This window comes from Podarcis vaucheri (genome assembly GCF_965113315.1).
Source record: "Podarcis vaucheri genome assembly, chromosome: 16".
Classification (NCBI taxonomy): domain Eukaryota; kingdom Metazoa; phylum Chordata; class Lepidosauria; order Squamata; family Lacertidae; genus Podarcis; species Podarcis vaucheri.
Window position 1 is genome coordinate 2,788,062 of NC_138754.1, and position 17,275 is coordinate 2,805,336.

General features: G+C 49.9%; 1 protein-coding gene across 1 annotated transcript; it reads right to left on the reverse strand.

Annotated features, from left to right (window-relative positions):
* Nucleotides 1-856: 856 nt before the first annotated feature.
* RIIAD1 (regulatory subunit of type II PKA R-subunit domain containing 1) lies at nucleotides 857-10,825 on the reverse strand. Its single transcript, XM_082202669.1, has 4 exons — nucleotides 10,676-10,825; nucleotides 5,221-5,297; nucleotides 4,572-4,618; nucleotides 857-1,209 (listed from the first exon to the last, which is right to left on the reverse strand). Exons 1-4 carry the CDS (start codon nucleotides 10,772-10,774, stop codon nucleotides 1,136-1,138), a joined length of 297 nt encoding a protein of 98 aa, XP_082058795.1. The 5' UTR covers nucleotides 10,775-10,825; the 3' UTR covers nucleotides 857-1,135.
* Between the last annotated feature and the right edge of the window lie 6,450 nt (nucleotides 10,826-17,275).

Genomic DNA, 17,275 nt, shown 5'->3' on the forward strand with positions numbered 1-17,275 from the left:
GCCCTCATCCTGCCCTCGACTCCTCAAACCGCTAAGCGAATTCTGTCTCTCGCCACCCATTTCCCCAAACTACCTTGTTTTCGTAACTGACGTCCTTGCGGCGCAGGTATCCTAAAGGCCCTGCCCTCCCTGCCCATCTCTGGGCTGTCCCTTGAGCCCTGCTATCAAAGCACATACCTCAAAGAACATGCGTCACAAATAGCAGAGGGTTCATGGGGTATCCAGGCACCAGCTAGATGAACCAAAGAGGAAACGAGAGGGTTTTTTTTTTAACTCCGGATCCACGCTGGGCAAGAGTGAACTGAGCAGGAAACCAGCATGCAGCTTCGTTCTACAATTCCCAGAGTAGTTCTGGGAGTTGTAGCTCTGTGAGGCGAACTGGGGTCTCTGACTAGGGTGCAAAAGCAGCTCCCGGAATTTTTGGGGGGGTAGCCATGGCAGTGGTATTGCTGTTTAAAGTGAATGTGACCTTACTCCCGAGGAAGGCTACTTAGGATGGCATACTTCCTTTTAGAAAGGTATGCCTTCTAACCCATAGGTAGGCAAACTAAGGCCCGGGGGCTGGATCCGGCCCAATCACCTTCTAAATCCGGCCTGTGGACGGTCCGGGAATCAGCGTGTTTTTACATGAGTAGAATGTGTTCTTTTATTTAAAATGCATCTCTGGGTTATTTGTGGGGCATAGGAATTTGTTTATTTCCCCCCCTTCAAAATATAGTCCAGCCCCCCACAAGGTCTGAGGGACAGTGGACTGGCCCCCTGCTGAAAAAGTTTGCTGACCCCTGTTCTAACCGTTCATGGGTACCTTTCATCCCCAAGCAAATAATTGTCATGGCAAAGTAAGTCAACATCACCCTTGTTTTGGAAGTCCAGCTTTATTCTCTCCCCTTCGGACCCGGAGGAGAAGAGGTTAAATTAAAACGCAAAAGAGTAAAAGAGTTGGGTTGTCCGCTCCGCACTCCTGCTCTGAGGAGACCCACTGAAATTGGTGGATGTTGGTTTCAGAGGTTCTCCTCTTGAATAGAAGCGAGTCGCAAACAACGTATTTCCAGGGGAAGGTCTGTTCATTTGTGATGGGAAGTCCAAAGGCGAAGAGTTTGCATTCTCCGAGAGGGGCCCGATTGCGAGGTGTCGCTTAGACGGCCTCGTTGAGTTTCTCCATCATCTGCTGCTGGATCTTCTTGGGGAGTTCCGGGTTGGTGAAGTAGTCTGGGAGGAGAAGGAGAAGGAAGACGAGGGGGTTAGCCAAAGGGAGAAGGAAGCTAGGGCCGCTAAAAGATTTATTGCATCTCCAAGGTGCACCGAGGACCTTCAAGGCATCCTCAAGAATTCAAGGGCATATCCCAGCCAAGCAAAAGCATTCCGGTCGTGTGCGGCTGTGGAAGGGGAGCATTGCCTGGGGAGACTCTCGGGGGCCAGGCGGAGAGGTCTGGAGGGCCGCATCTGGCTCCTGACTTTCCCCACCCTTGGCCCTAGAGGGCACATCCCAGGCAGAGAAAAACACACAAGGAATCTGTGGGGCAGGGCTGGTGGAGGACGTGGCCTGGCGAGAGCTCCCCGAGGGCCAGGGAGAGTGGTTTGGGGGCCGCATGGAGCCCCTAGGCACACCTGGTGCTGACCTGCCTGCCTCATCCGTTCATGCTCCTCCAGAAAAGCTCCAGGGCGCAGAGCAGAAATGGACTGAAAGGCCTCGGCTTCCTGTTCTCTTCCCACCCACCGCGGCCATGATTGAATGACCCCATCTGTACGGGGTGTTCTCTTTGTCACAGACCCGACAGCAAAGAGTATTACATGCACTGGCCATTCCTGAGCTCCACTCCCAGTGCCAGAGCATCAACTGTGATGGCCTGGGATTCAGACTCGAAGGCTGAACCTGAGAAATTGCAGCCTGCACAGGATTCCCCGCCTCCAGAACCAGCTGAGCCAGGGCTGGGGCTTGAGCCTGAAGGGTCCTCACCTGTGCTGGGTCCTCAGGTGCAGGCATCAGCTGAGTCTGCTCTGGCTCCTGAGGTGATGGAGGACCCATTGACTGCAGGTGCTCCACTCTCAGCCCCGTCAGGAGAAGGTGAGGTTGCCTCTGGGTCCGGTCACCCTCCAGCCTCTCCTGAGCTGCAGAGGCTCAGGGCAGAGAGGCGGAGGGAACTAAGTTCCCGCAGGAGGAGTGCTTGCCTCCAGGCCAGGAGAGGCGAGTCACCTGTGGACTGGGGCTGCCCTATGCCTCGGGGCAGATAAAAGCCAGCCAGCCCCAGTCCCAAGTTGCGGGAGCAATGTTGTTGGTAGCCAGTTCCTGCCTGCACCCTGTTCTGCTGGATCTCCTGACCTCACCCGACTCCCTGCCTTGGACCCAGCTTCAGCTCTGACAGACGGCCTCAATACTGCAGCCTCGACCTTGGACTGGACTCGGACCGCGCCTCACGGAAACCCAGGGGACCAGCCCATCAGCCCTTGTTGGAAGGGCTGTTTATATTCCTTCTGCAAGCCGTTTCTTACTTCTGTTTACAGTGGTGCCTCGCAAGACGAAAAGAATCCGTTCTGTGATTCTCTTCATCTAGCGGTTTTTTCGTCTTGCGAAGCAAGCCCATTGACGGATTAGCGCTATTAGCGGCTTTTAGCGGCTTTTAGCGGCTTATCTGCTGATCGGATCAGCTGATAAGCGGCTTAGCGGCTTAGAAAAAGGGGGGAGGGGAAAAAACCCCGCAGGAACTCGCAAGACATTGTCGTCTTGCGAAGCAAGCCCATAGGAGATTCGTTTTGCGAAGCACCTCCAAAACGGAAAACTCTTTCGTCTAGCGGGTTTTCCGTCTTGCGAGGCATTCGTCTTGCGGGGCACCACTGCATATTCCTTCTGCAAGCCGTTTCTCCCTCCTGATCTTTGATTTCTGACGGGGCTGGGTTGTTAGTTGGGCGCCCCTTGTTCTTTGAGAACCCCCTTCCTCTTTCAAAAAACTTGATTTTTCAGGTGGGTCCTGCGTCGTCGTGAGGGAAAGGCACTCCAGGGGAAGCCGTGGTCCCCAACCTGTTATTGGGACTACAGTTCCCATCATTCCTGTGGTTGGGGCTGGTGGGAACTGGAATCCAGCAGCCTTCAGAAGGCCCTAGGTTGAGTTCCCCGAAGGGAGAACAGTACTAATCACTCTTGGCTAAATTTTGACCGGACGTTCTCGAAAGGGAAACATGGGGGCGCTGATTTACAAGGGACGGGAATCGGGAAGGTGGGACCCTTCTTGGTACACAGCAGTAACTCAAGTGCACATCGTCTCCGCGCAGAAACTGGTGCGCTGTTCGTTCAGGTGCGCTTGGTTCTTGTCAGGTGTGTGTGCAGGAGCCAGGTCCTGTGACCAGGATTGGGGCCTTCCTAAGTTTGTTCTGGAGAGGCAAGGTGAAGCCTCACAGGTGAGGCTGCTTGGTAACTCACAGCACCTGGTGGCAAGAGCTGGGAAGGGATATAAGGTCAGCATTTCCCTTCAGCTCTTTGCCACAGCAACACATTCATAGAATCCTAGAGTTGGAAGAGACCACGAGGGCCATCGAGTCCAACCCCCTGCCAAGCAGGAAACACCATAAGAGCACTCCTGATATATGGTTGTCAAGCCTCTGCTTAAAGACCTCCAAAGTAGGAGACTCCACCACACTCCTTGGCAGCAAATTCCACTGTCGAACAGCTCTTACTGTCAGGAAGTTCTTCCTAATGTTTAGGTGGAATCTTCTTTCTTGTAGTTTGGATCCATTGCTCCGTGTCCGCTTCTCTGGAGCAGCAGAAAACAACCTTTCTCCCTCCTCTATGTGACATCCTTTTATATATTTGAACATGGCTATCATATCACCCCTTAACCTCCTCTTCTCCAGGCTAAACATTCCCTGCCTTGTTGTGTTTGGTTCCTTGACTCCTTGCTCCTCAGACCCCTGACTCGTCACTCCTTGCTTCTCAATCCTCGGACCCCTGACTTCATGACCTCCTGCTTCCTGACCCTCGGACCCCTGACTTCGTGACTCCCGGCTCTCTGACCCTCGGACTCCTGGCTTCTGGACTCCCGTTCCTTCTCCCACCCCGCCATCTTGCCCCCGGTCCCGATGTCCCCAGCTGGGACTTCGATCGCCCGCGAACTGGACCGTGACAGTTCTCTCCCCTGCACAGTTGAAATGTCTGTGGGCATTCCGTGACGCCCAGTGCCATCTCGCAGAAGCTGGTCATGCCAGCTGTGGAGGTAATGGCCAGGGACGGACGCCACAATCTTTTGCACGGGTGTTGCACGCATGAGGCCAGGGGTGGGCAGAGGACAGCTACGGGTGCCCAAGGATGAGGGGTTGCTGGGAGTCCCAACAGCCTCCAGAGGGCTGCAGGTACCCCATCGCCAGACGCTCCTGTGCTACCTGCTCTTAATAGCAGAGGAAGCATTTGCAGGATCAGGCCATCAGCCCTTCCGTTTGAACATCCTGAGTGCAACCAGATTCCTGCAGGAAACCTGTGTGATTTGAGCACAAGAAAATACTCCCCTCCAGTTCCTTTCAACAACTGGTATGTGAAAAAATAAAATCTCTCAATATATAAGGCTAGTAAATGAAACTCTTACCAGCAGCAAACTCCCGAATATTATTTGGTCTTTGCAGCAGAACTTCCCTGGAAACATGGAGCAGGAAGGAGGGGGGAGAGAGGTGGACAGGGGAAAAAAAAAGACTTTTAAAAGGGAGTTTTTTAAGCAGTTGATTGTGTCCCCCCCCCTTTTCTCCTCACTGTTGATTTTGTAAGTCCTTGTCAAAGGTACGCAAGACAAATTGGTAAATCACTCTTTCCTTATTGGGAATCGATAAGCCAATTAGCAACCGGGGAGAAACGTTTAATTTACATCTGCATTCACCTTTGGGGAGGTGCGTGTGTGATGGAGTTTTATATTAAAAACAAGGAACAAGAACGTACAAGCGTCACAGGGCCGAGGAAATATTTATAACAATTAAGAAGACCTCTTCGTAATTACAACGGTTCCTTCATTGGGAATCGATAAAGCAATTAGCAAGGCAGCTAGGAAAGCGAGGTGGGTGGGGGGAAATTGCCAAACTTTTTTTTCCGTGAGGGTGAACTGCAGCCTCGCAAGAAATACCCTGGGACCTTGTAAATTAAAATAACTTTTTCACTGAAATGGTGGGTCACCAGCTGATTCTTCCAAGGCTGATTCCCACCCCCCACCCCCCGTGGCCGACAATCATAGAAGTTGAAAAATTTACCTGAGAAATCCCGACAGCAGCATTTCCACTTCCTTGTGCGCACGAAGGTATTTCTCATTAGCGATCCTAGTGTTTATCTGGGGGGAGGAAAGGGTCATGAAGAAGCTAAGATCTGAGCATCTGAGCACATTTGCCCTGACTTGGAGGCGAGGTTTTTCCCCAGTTCCAAATCTTAAACGGCCTCGGTCCAGTATACCTGAAGGAGCGTCTCCACCCCTACTGTTCTACCTCGACACTGAGGTCCAGCTCCGACGGCCTTCTGGCGGTTCCCTCACTGCGAGAAGCTAAGTTACAGGGAACCAGGCAGAGGGCCTTCTCGGTGGTGGCACCCGCCCTGTGGAACGCCCTCCCACCAGACGTCAAAGAGAGAAACAACTACCAGACTTTTAGAAGACACCTGAAGGCAACCCTGTTTAGGGAAGCTTTTAATGTTTGATGTATTATAGTATTTTAATATTCTTTTGGAAGCTGCCCAGAGTGGCTGGGGAAACCCAGCCAGATGGGCGGGGTATAAATAATAAATTATTATTATTATTATTATTATTATTATTATTATTGCAGGCTATGGCAAAAAACCTGGTAGCTGTGGGAGGAGAATGTTCACAACCCATTTCTTAACAGCTTGGTGGCAGGGACTGCCAGCAATAGAATGTGAACAAGCAGTGCTCAGTCTTTGAGGGAAGTGCAAGGTCATTTTGGCTGGGGAGGAAAAATACTAAACAAGGTCTAGCAATGGGGAAATTAATAATAATACTAATTGTTTGTTATTTGTACCCGGCCCATCTGGCTGGGTTTCCCCAGTCACTCTGGGCGGCTTCCAACAAAGATTAAAAATACATTAAGATGTCTTCTGAATGTCAGGTAGTTGTTTCTCTCTTTGACATCTGCTGGGAGGGCGTTCCACAGGGCGGGTGCCACCACCGAGAAGGCCCTCTGCCTGGTTCCCTGTAACTTAGCTTCTCGCAGTGAGGGAACCGCCAGGAGGCCCTCGGCGCTGGACCTCAGTGTCCAGGTAGAACGATGGAGGTGGAGACGCTCCTTCAGGTATACTGGGCGGAGGCCGTTTAGGGCTTTAAAAGTCAACACCAACACTTCAAATTGTGCTCGGAAATGTACCAGGAGCCAATGTAGGTCTTTCAAGACCGGTGTTACGTGGTCTTGGCGGCCGCTCCCAGTCACCAGTCTGGCTGCCACATTCTGGATTAGTTGTAGTTTTCAGGTCACCTTAAAAGGTAGCCCCACATAGAGTGCATTGCAGTAGTCCAAGTGGGAGATAACCAGAGTATGCACCACTCTGGCGAGACAGTCCAGGAGCAGGGAGGGTCTCATCCTGCATACCAGATGCAGCTGATAAACAGGTGCCCTGGACACAGAATTGACCTGTGCCTCCATGGACAGCTGCGAGTCCAAAATGACTCCCAGGCTGCGCACCTGGTCCTTCAGGGGCACAGTTACCCCATTCAGGACCAGAGAGGAGTCCACACCTGCCTGCCCCCTGTCCCCCAAGAACAGTACTTCTGTCTTGTCAGGATTCAACCTCAAAGGCACATTGTGGGGAGGAAAGTAGTCGCTAAACTATTCCCATACTGGATATGGCCAAAGGCTCATCTTGCCCATATTATCTTGCTCCTGGCAATAACATGTTTCCTTTTTTCCCCCCTCACCACAACCCTGTGTTGTAGGTTAAGCTGAGAGAGAGAGTGGTGACTGGCCCAAGATCACCCAGTGAGAGCTTCATGGCTGAGTGGGGATTTGAACTCATGTCTCCCAGGTCTTAAGGTCCATATTCTACCCACTAAACCACACTGTGATGCACATAAAAGTTTCAGGTAGCCTGAAAGGATTTGAGGAAGAGGGGGGACATCGTGGTTACACCAGACAGTTGGAAGGGGACGTTGCTAAAACAAAAAGTTAAAGGATGTGCATTGGCTCGCTTTGTTGAGTTACCTAGACAGAGTTTTCAGTTTGTGTATGCTGCTCCTTTGACCATCACTGCGATGGAGGCCTACCCATGGTCTCTTGGACTGGCGTCACTGAGATCCAGCTGATAACCCAGGCTATATCCTTTTGTAAAGTTGCCCTTTTTAAAAAAATGACAAGAATCGTCGTTTCTTGCTGATTCCGGGTCTAGTCAGCTGTTAACTCTTCAGCCTGGCAGAAGCCGTCCCTTGAATCAGATGGCTAACCAAATCTCTCCTGTACGGTCTTTCCAAAGTTTGCAAAAGGCATAATGCAGATGGCAAAAAACAGTAGCTGTTCCCCACCCCAAAAACCCCCTCCAAAGAACTGACATTCTCTGTTTTCCTCCTCCATTTAAGGTGAAATCCAGTTCATCAGGTTATGCTATTTTTCTTGCATGCAGGTTTGCAAAAACAACTTTCTCTCATTCACATCTTGGCTGTGCATTATTTTTTAAGTTGCATCAGATTCTAATTAGGTGGGTTTTAATAATAATAATAATAATAATAATAATAATAATAATAATAATAATTAATAATAATAATAATTAATAATAATAAGGCTGAATACAGTGGAATAAAGAAGGTGAGTCCAGTTATGGGATGGCTCAAGTTTCCCAGCTGCCCCAAATCTCATGGAACTGGTTTCAAAAATCCATTTTTAAAAACTGGGTTCTTCATATTCCTTAAGAGACCCCTGCTCTAAAAAAACATTTTCCAGATGAAAAGAGGGACACTACCTACAGTTGGGTTGTGTGTGGGGGGGGGTGTATTTTCAACTTGATCAGAAGGTCGGTGGTTCAAATCCTCGCGACGGGGTGAGCTCCCGTTGCTCGGTCCCTGCTTCTGCCAACCTAGCAGTTTGAAAGCACGTCAAAGTGCAAGTAGATAAATAGGTACCACTCCGGCGGGAAGGTAAATGGTGTTTCCGTGCGCTGCTCTGATTCACCAGAAGCGGCTTAGTCATGCTGGCCACATGACCCGGAAGCTGTACGCCGGCTCCCTCGGCCAATAAAGCGAGATGAGTGCTGCAACCCCAGAGTCGTCCGCGACTGGACCTAATGGTCAGGGGTCCCTTTACCTTTACCTTATGAGTAGGGTATGTGCGTAAACTGGTGCCTTTCTCGGCTAATTTGCCTTGTTAAAACTTTCTGACTGTGCAGCCCCTTCTCATGGTGGCTGTCTCAGTCACTGGCAGAATCCGTCAGTGGGCGTTTCTTGAACCTCTTCCAACATAAAAGTTGTTTGACACCCAGTCTCCTCCTCCTCCTCTCACTGCGCGGGAGTCTTCTGCGCAGGGAAGGCGTGGGTAGCGGAGGACCTGGGCTCTCCCCACTGATGTCCAGTGAAGAGTCCTGGAGCCCTCTCTCCAATTCCCCCGTCTGCCCCCCTTTATCCCTGGTGTTTCGTCCCCTGCTGCTGGGTCCTTCGCCAGCATCATCTGGGAGCCTCCCCTTCGCCTCTCGCTCCTATGTCAGTTCCCTGACAGGGATAGACTGCCCAGGAAATCAAGACCACAGGGATCCTCCCCGCCCCCTCTGATAATAATATAGACACCTTTAGCTTGCAGAGAGGCCCATTAAAATGTACAACAAAGATCCATGTGGCACCTTTAAAGACTAGCAGATTTATTGTGGCATAAACGTTCGCGGACTGGATGCGCCTGATGTGCTGGGCTCCAGTCCATGAAACCGTCTGCCACAATAAATCTGTTTTGTCTTGACGGTGCCACGGCGCTCCTCTTTCCCCCCGTGTTGGCTGTATCGAGATGTTATACCAGGCTACCCTCTCCGGGACGTGTCACAGTTAAAATACGGCCTCGGTTAGCTTTTATGGTGGTTGTGGTTGCTTTGTTTTGTTTTATTAAATTTATATCCCGCCCTTCCTCCCAGAGGAGCCCAGGGCAGCAACTGCACAAACGAGAAAGCAATTAAAATATCTCAAAACAATCCCGATGCAGTTGCAAACCAGGGAGGGCGTCTACTTAAAAGGATGGCGATGATTTATTAATTTACGAATCTGCTTTTACATTCATGTCTCGAGGCGATTTGCCGTCATATCGTTAAAAAAGAGAGAGAGAGAGAGAGAGAGAGAGAGAGAGAGAGAGAGAGAGAGTTTTGAAGATGGTAAGCAAAGGAAAGCCAAAGCTGAGATCTTTTTATCCAGTTTGGAAATAAAATAAAAATGTATTCAATTGTTTCCGGAAAGTACAGGTAACAGCTGCCTGTCACATCTCAGCAGCAGCCATATAGCAGCGCAGCCCAACCTGTAAAGATCACCACTAATTGCAGGCAAGTGTTTTGAGTGCAAAATAAGCATCCTGGAGCATGTGTAGAGTGCTGATGAGCACATGCAGCCACACACACACCCCGAGAGCTGTATCCTCTGTGAGCAGGCCTAGTCTTCTTTAAAAGCCATTCAAGTTTGCAGCCATCGCTAACGCCAGCCCCAGAGGCTCGCCCAAAATGGACAAATACCCGAAGCTTTTGCACTGGGAAAATAAAGTCAATCCCACTCCAAATTGCGCCATCACATAAAAAAAGACAAAAGATGATAGATGATAGATGATAGATAGATAGATAGATAGATAGATAGATAGATAGATAGATAGATAGATAGATAGAGATAGAGAGATGATAGATAGATAGATAGATAGATGATAGATAGATAGATAGATAGATAGATAGATAGATAGATAGATAGATATAGATAGATATAGATAGATGAGAGAGAGAGAGATACAGTGGTACCTCAGGTTACAGACGCTTCAGGTTACAGACTCTGCTAACCCAGAAATAGTGCTTCAGGTTAAGAACTTTGCTTCAGGATAAGAACAGAAATCGTGCTCCGGCGGCATAGCAGCAGCAGGAGGCCCCATAACTAAAGTGGTGCTTCAGGTTAAGAACAGTTTCAGGTTAAGAACGGACCTCCAGAACAAATTAAGTACTTAACCCGAGGTACCACTGTATTAGACATTAGACAGACGGACAGATAGATAAGATAGATAAGGCAGATAGATGATAGATTAGATGAGAGATAGATAGATAGATAGATAGATAGATAGATAGATAGATAGATAGATAGATATAGATATTAGAGAGAGAGAGAACAACAAAAAGAAGCCATCGCGAAGCAGGCAGTTATTTAAAACTTTGTTCTGAAAGAAACAGGTTTAATCATAGTAATCATAATCATAACCACAGTGTGATTATGCTAAGCAACCTCTCCAGGGGGCTGTGACTTTTGCACACCCCAAAACTAAACTGCCCATTTCCCCGTGCTCCCCATCTTCGCGCCTTTCATCCCCTTTATCGCTATTTCTTGCCCACCCTCTCCAAACCCGCTTTGCCCCTCCCGAACCAGGAGAGAAGCCCCTTTGCAGGGCGCGTGAACCAGACTCCCAGCATGCCTTGGGAAAGCGGAGCCACAGCGCCGAGCTCTGCGGGTCTTTTCTAAGGGACCCCCCCATACACCCCCCTCGCCTCCCCTTGACCCACCTTGAAGTGGGAGAGCTTGAGCTGCTGCTCTGGGTTGAGGGCTCCCCAGTCCTGGCCTTGCAGGCCGGAGTCCAAGTCCACCATGTCACGGAGCGCCATGCTCAGGCAGGCAGGCAGGCGGCTGGCGTTGCCATGGGGACAGAGACACACAGAGACGCATGCCAGGATCCCCGCCAGATTCCTCAGGAAGCAGGCACTCTCTCTATCTTTCTCTCCTCCTCCTTCTCCTCCTCCTTCCTTTCTTCCTTCCATCTCTCTCTCTTTCTCCCCTTCTACTTCTTCTTTCTTTCTTTCTTTCTTCCATCTCTCTCTCTTTCCCCTTCTTCTCCTTTCTTCCTTCCATCTCTCTCTCCCCCCCTTCTCCTCCTCCTTCCTTTCTTCCTTCCATCTCTCTCTCTCTCTCTCCCCTTCTCCTCCTCCTTCCTTTCTTCCTTCCATCTCTCTCCCCCCCTTCTCCTCCTCCTTTCTTCCTTCCATCTCTCCCCCCCTCTCCTCCTCCTTTCTTCCTTCCTTCCATCTCTCTCTCTCTCCCCCCTTCTCCTTCTCCTTCCTTCCTTCCTTCCTTCCTTCAGGGTATGCGCTGTTTATACCTCAGGCAGTAAATGCAGTTTCAATAATATACCCTCTCTATATTGGATAATTCACAAAAGAGAACCTAGAGAGAGAGAGAGAGAGAAATCCTAGACCCCAGATTTCCTGGGCTTCTTAACCATCAATTGATTGCAGACAGGGGAAATTATTCTTTATTTAGTAATATTTACCGTATTTTTCGCTCCATAAGACACACTTTTTTCTTCCTAAAAAGTAAGGGGAAGTGTCTGTGCGTCTTATGGAGCGAATACGTGGTCCCTGGAGCCAAATTGCCCAGGGGCAAAAGCAAATCATGCTCTCTTTTTTCGAAAGAGGGAAGTGGGTATTGAAACAAAGCCGCTGATTGGCAAGCGATTGGGAGCAAGATAAGGGACGCTAGCAAAAAAGGAGGCTGTCTGGCAGGGGGGAGGTAAAGACAGCAAACTTGCAAAGGGCGGAAACAGGAAGACGAAAGCAACGAGCAGAGAAATTAGAAGAAAAGGAGGAGCAAAAAACTGCTCCAGCTAAGGGAAAGACACTAAGGCAAACAAGAGGGAAGGGAATGTTGAAAGGAAACAGCAGATTGGTGGGATCGGGAGAGAGATAAGGGATGCTAGCAGAGGCTGCCTGGGAGGGGGGAGGTAAAAGCCCATGGATCCTCAGGATTTTTGCATTGGGTCACCCCAAATTCACCATCAGATCACATAGCATGTCCCTGGCTACAGCCTGCACCAAAAAAAACATGCACTCACTGTTTCCTGGGGCCACAGTGGCGCAGAAACGTGGTTACAAATCACGGATCCACATGGATTCTCAGGATTTTTGCATTGGGCTACCCCAAACTCACCGTCAAATCACATGTCTGTGGCCACAGCGTGAACCACAAAAATCATACACCCAGTTTCGTTCGGAATATTTTTTTTCTTGTTTTCCTCCTCTAAAAACTAGGTGCGTCTTATGGTCAGGTGCGTCTTGCGGAGCGGAAAATCTGGGGTTTCATTTATACCCCACCTTTCTTCCAAGGAAAGGAGTTCAAGGTGTGCCATATCTGGTTCTCTCTCCCACTTCCTTGCCCATTCTGCACTCACACAACCACCTTGTGTGGCAGGTGAGGCCTAGGGATGACAAAGGGTAAGAAAGTCAACAAATAATGAAGGTGAAGAAGTAAACACAATCAGCAGAGCTGGCACAAGCGCTGTGCCTTTAACACAGGCAGGAATTCTTCAGGTGCAGTTGTGGGGGGGGGAGAACTTCACCAGTTGGATTTCTGCCTGACTGCGCAGCTGGAAAAGGGACGTGAGCCCTGCTGGGTGTTGGGCAGGCACTGGCAGTTAGTGTTTTGACCCGTGAGTTTATCTTAAGCCTCCCCAGCCCTCAGGGCCTTGGCAGCCTCCCAGCCCTATCTGAAGCCTCTTTCGTTTCGCTGTGCGGTTGTATAAATAGATTTATTTATTTTCTCTGAGCGACCGCAAGTCCTCCCTTGAAAACGGCCGAGGAGCAGGAGTGCGGGGTGGAGGGGGCAAAATGAGAAGAGAAACTTGCAGCAAAATGGTTTGATGGCAGCGGAAAGGTTAAAACCAGCCTTGCAAAGTTCTCTCCCCACACCAAGGGCACGGAAATTGAACGGGATATCAGCGTTGGTTAATTAAGGAAAGCAAAACGAAGCAGAAAGAGTGAGCAGAAAGAGAAATTTTGGTGCAGGCCAACCCGGCAACTCATTCTTGCCCTTTGGCAAGGTAGGCACTCTGCCCATGCTCAGAAGCTTCCCTTCTCTATCGCATCACATCTTCCGACAGGGTTTTTGTTGGGGTTCATCATGCCCCACCAGGGGTTCGCTCCAAAGCCCTGCCACCTACTCGCCCTCTGTCCCTGAGCTGCCTAACTGCCCAGAGAGGAGACCGTAAGGGAAACTGAGGCTGCGTTCTTGCAATGCTCCGAGTGGGGCAGGTGAAGAGGTAAGGACAGCCCCAAAGCACTGCAGCGATAATAATAATAATAATAATAATAATAATAATAATAATAATAATAATTTTATTTTTTAAAAAAAACATTTTTATTAAGTTTCCCATTTTAACAATCAAATCAAATCACATTGAATGTTACAAATACATATCAAATAGTCCAAATATTCTGCCTAGATTATATATTTTTTGTTGGGACTTCCCATGCTTCAAGTTCAGGGGGGTTAGGGTTAATATAATAATAATTATTATTATTTGTACCCTGCCCATCTGGGTGGGTTTCCCCAGCCACTCTGGGCGGCTTCCAACAAAGATTAAAAATACATTAAAATGTCACACATTAAAAACTTCCCTGAACAGGGCTGCCTTCAGATGTCTTCTAAACGTCAGGTAGTTGGTTATCTCTTTGACATCTGGTGGGAGGGCGTTCCATAGGGCGGGCGCCACCACCGAGAAGGCCCTCTGCCTGGTTCCCTGTAGCAAGGCCAGGAGTTGGCAGCGGCTGCCCCCTGGAATGTCATGGGGTTTGCCAATGGTGTGTAAGCAAGGCGTCCATCTAGTGAATTTTCAAGAAGAAATTTTCACGAACCAGCCAGCATCTCTGGGCAGGTGGAGGTGGGGGGGCGGCGATTTGGCCTTAGCAAGCATTGCCAAACTCACTCACCTGGATATATTAATGCGCCCCCCTTGTGGTTTTTGTTTTTTTTAACCTGTAGGGAAGATTTTCTTTCAAGTGAATGTCAGATGGAGGAATGGGAAAGGGAATAGAGAGGGATGGAGTGAGGCGTCCCCCCCCCCCCGTTTTAATTAAAAGAGGGAAAGTGGGAAAACGAGGAGGGCCCAAAATAGCTGCCTGCAAGAAGGCCACGCACTCCAGAGTCGATATTTTGCACCAAGATGACTTTTGGTTTGAGATTTCTTGGTAGAGCAGCGACCTTTGGAAAGGAGGAAAGGAGAAACTGGCAGAGAGAGAGATGGAGAGAGATGCTTTGAGTGCCAAGAGATGTGCTTTGTTGCACAAAGGACTAGTGGCAATGACTTGTGAGAACAGGATGCCGTGCTACGTGGGGAGCCCCTGGCCTGATTCAGCCGGGGTTGTTTTATAGAACCTCCAGCTCCAGGGGGAGTCTATCTAGATTCCTAGATTTTTAGGGATATTTGGCCACTGTAGGACCAGGTTGGTGGATTAGATGGGCCTTTGGTCTAATCCAGGGGTCAGCAAACTTTTTCAGCAGGGGGCCGGTCCACTGTCCCTCAGGCCTTGTGGGGGGCCGGACTATATTTTGAAAAAAATAATGAATGGATTCCTATGCTCCACAAAGAACCCAGAGATGCATTTTAAATTAAAAGCACACATTCTACTCATGTAAAAACACCAGGCAGGCCCCACAAATAACTCAGAGATGCGTTTTAAATAAAAGGACACATTCTACTCATGAAAAAGCACACTGATTCCCGGACCGTCCGTGGGCCGGATTGAGAAGGCGATAGGGCTGGATCCGGCCCCCTGGCCCTTAGTTTGCCTACCCCTGGTCTAATGTAACAGGCTCCACTTACGTTCTCATGAGCATGGCAACTGGAAACTGATCTGCAGGCTGCCTCGGTGCAAATTAAGCCCTGCCAATTGAGAGGACGGGCTCTCCTCTCCTCGCCGCCTCCCGTCACTTCACAGAGACTGCTGCGCATGGCGCTGCCAGTGGTGGGAAGCTGGCCTGGCAGGATAATTACAATGATCTCCTGACGAGCGGAGGCGGCCATGGCATCGCTAAACACAGTCGTTCGCACATTTGCTCCTTGAAGGGCAAAATCAGCAGCCCACGGGCCTCTTTCTGCAACCTGGCAAAGAACCGGGCAATCGATCTGATGTCACACACACACCCTTTTTGGCTGCATTTGATTGTTTACAATGTCCCTTATGTGGGGCTGCCCTTGAAGACTGCTCAGGAACCTCAGCTGGTCCAAAATGCAGCAGGCAGCTTTCCTGGTTTGGGTCCTTCCAAATCTCATATTGTTGTTTAGTCATGTCCAACTCTTCGTGACCCCCTGGACCAGAGCACGCCAGGCCCTCCTGTCTTCCACTGCCTCCCGCAGTTTGGTCAAACTCATGCTGGTCTCTTCAAGAACACTGTCCCACCATCTCGTCCTCTACCGTCCCCTTCTCCTTGTGCCCTCCGTCTTTCCCAACATCAGGGTCTTTTCCAGGGAGTCTTCTCTTCTCATGAGGTGGCCAAAGTCTTGGAGCCTCAGCTTCAGGATCTGTCCTTCCAGTGAGCTCTCAGGGCTGGTTTCCTTCAGAATGGAGAGGTTGGATCTTCTTGCAGTCCATGGGACTCTCAAGAGTCTCCTCCAGCACCAGAATTCAAAAGCGTCCATTCTTCAATTCTGTCTAAATGTAGGGTCAGCAAACGTTTTCATGAAACTGAGCCGAAGAAGCAAGTCTACAAGCCTATGAAGAGGCCCAACTGCAAAACTCCCAGTTGTAGCTCAAAGTCTCCTATCAGCTCGTATGACCTCATGCCTCAAAATATAGTTTTGGGTGGGGTGTCAATCCCCATATTCATCTGCCAGTCAAGAAGTATCATTGCTGAGCATTACTTACTCTGTTTTTTAAACATTTAAAATTCGGTATTAAAAACAGGTTGAAACACAACATGGTCACAAGAACAGGGCGGGGTCCTGCAAATATACATCTTCAAGCATCAGAGGCCAGAGCAAAGAGTTGCGTCTTCAGCCCATGACATAAATTATACAATGAAGGTGCCAGGCACACCTCTGTGAGGAGGGAATTTCACAGGCTGGGGGGATGTCACTAAGAAGGCCCTCTCTCAGGCCAGTACCATACCGCCCAACATTTCAGACCCAGAACTGGGACGCTCGTCTTCTGGGTGACTCACGTGACCCACACCTTGCCCAGACACTGCTTTTGATGGCGGTATTCCGGGTACGTCTGGGAAATTCCGGGCGTATGGCAACCCCAACAGGGTGAAAAAACAGGATGTCCCTTTTTTCTGGGCCACTTGGCAAGTATGCAATACCTACACAGACCCTGAACTTCTGAGGGTCTTGGAACTACCAAGAGGACCCTTTCTGCCAATCTTCACACCCAAGAGGCCCAACTCAAATTGGGCTTGGCAACTCATTGGTCCTGGCAATCCATGAACTGGTAATCAATGCAGCTTTTTTAAAATGAGAGGTATATGAGATTTAGAAAAGCAATGACAAACCTAGACAGCATCTTAAAAAGCAGAGACATCACCTTGCCGACAAAGGTCCGTATCGTTAAAGCTCTGCTTTTCCTAGTCGTGATGTATGGAAGTGAGAGCTGGACCATAAAGAAGGCTGATCGCTGAAGAATGGATGCTTTTGAATTCTGGTGCTGGAGGAGACTCTTGAGAGTCCCATGGACTGCAAGAAGATCCAACCTATATGGCAGGCGGGCATGCAGCTTCCTTCCCAAGCCTCCTCGGGAGGAGAGCAATCCCCTCAGAGGCCTCTGCATCTGCTAAAGACGGCCCTGATCCCAGTCGCCGTCGTCCTCCTGCTTCCTGGTGAAAGGCGGCGTGCAGCCTTCCTGGGTGCCCTGACGCCGGACAGGATGTCCGCCAGCACGTTTTCCTGCTCAATCGTCGCCGCCACACCAGGGATCAGGGCGGTGGGGGAGGCAGAGGACATTTTCCATTGCCCCCTCCCTTGTTTTGGAGTTGCCAGGGGGGGCGCCGGAGGGATCTTTGCACCATGGCGCCAGATAAGCTTAAGACGGCCCAGGCCTTCCCAGAAGTCACTGGAGCTGAATCGGCCCAGTTCCCTTTCTGCAAGAGATGACGTGTTCAGGGCCCCCCGCTGGGGAGACAGCATCTCCCATCCACCCCCATCCACTCTGCAGCTTTTCAGACAGGTCCCTTCTGTAGCCCCCCCTTTCTCCTCCTTCCTCCCCTCTCTCTGTGGGGAGCAGATAATAGACGTGAAGAAAGCCGCTTCCCGTGGTCCTTCCATGTTTTGCCGTAGGAGGTGCCCCAGCTGCTCTCCCTTGTCCCAGCAGGAGGGAAGGAGGCAGCTGGCAAGAGCACTC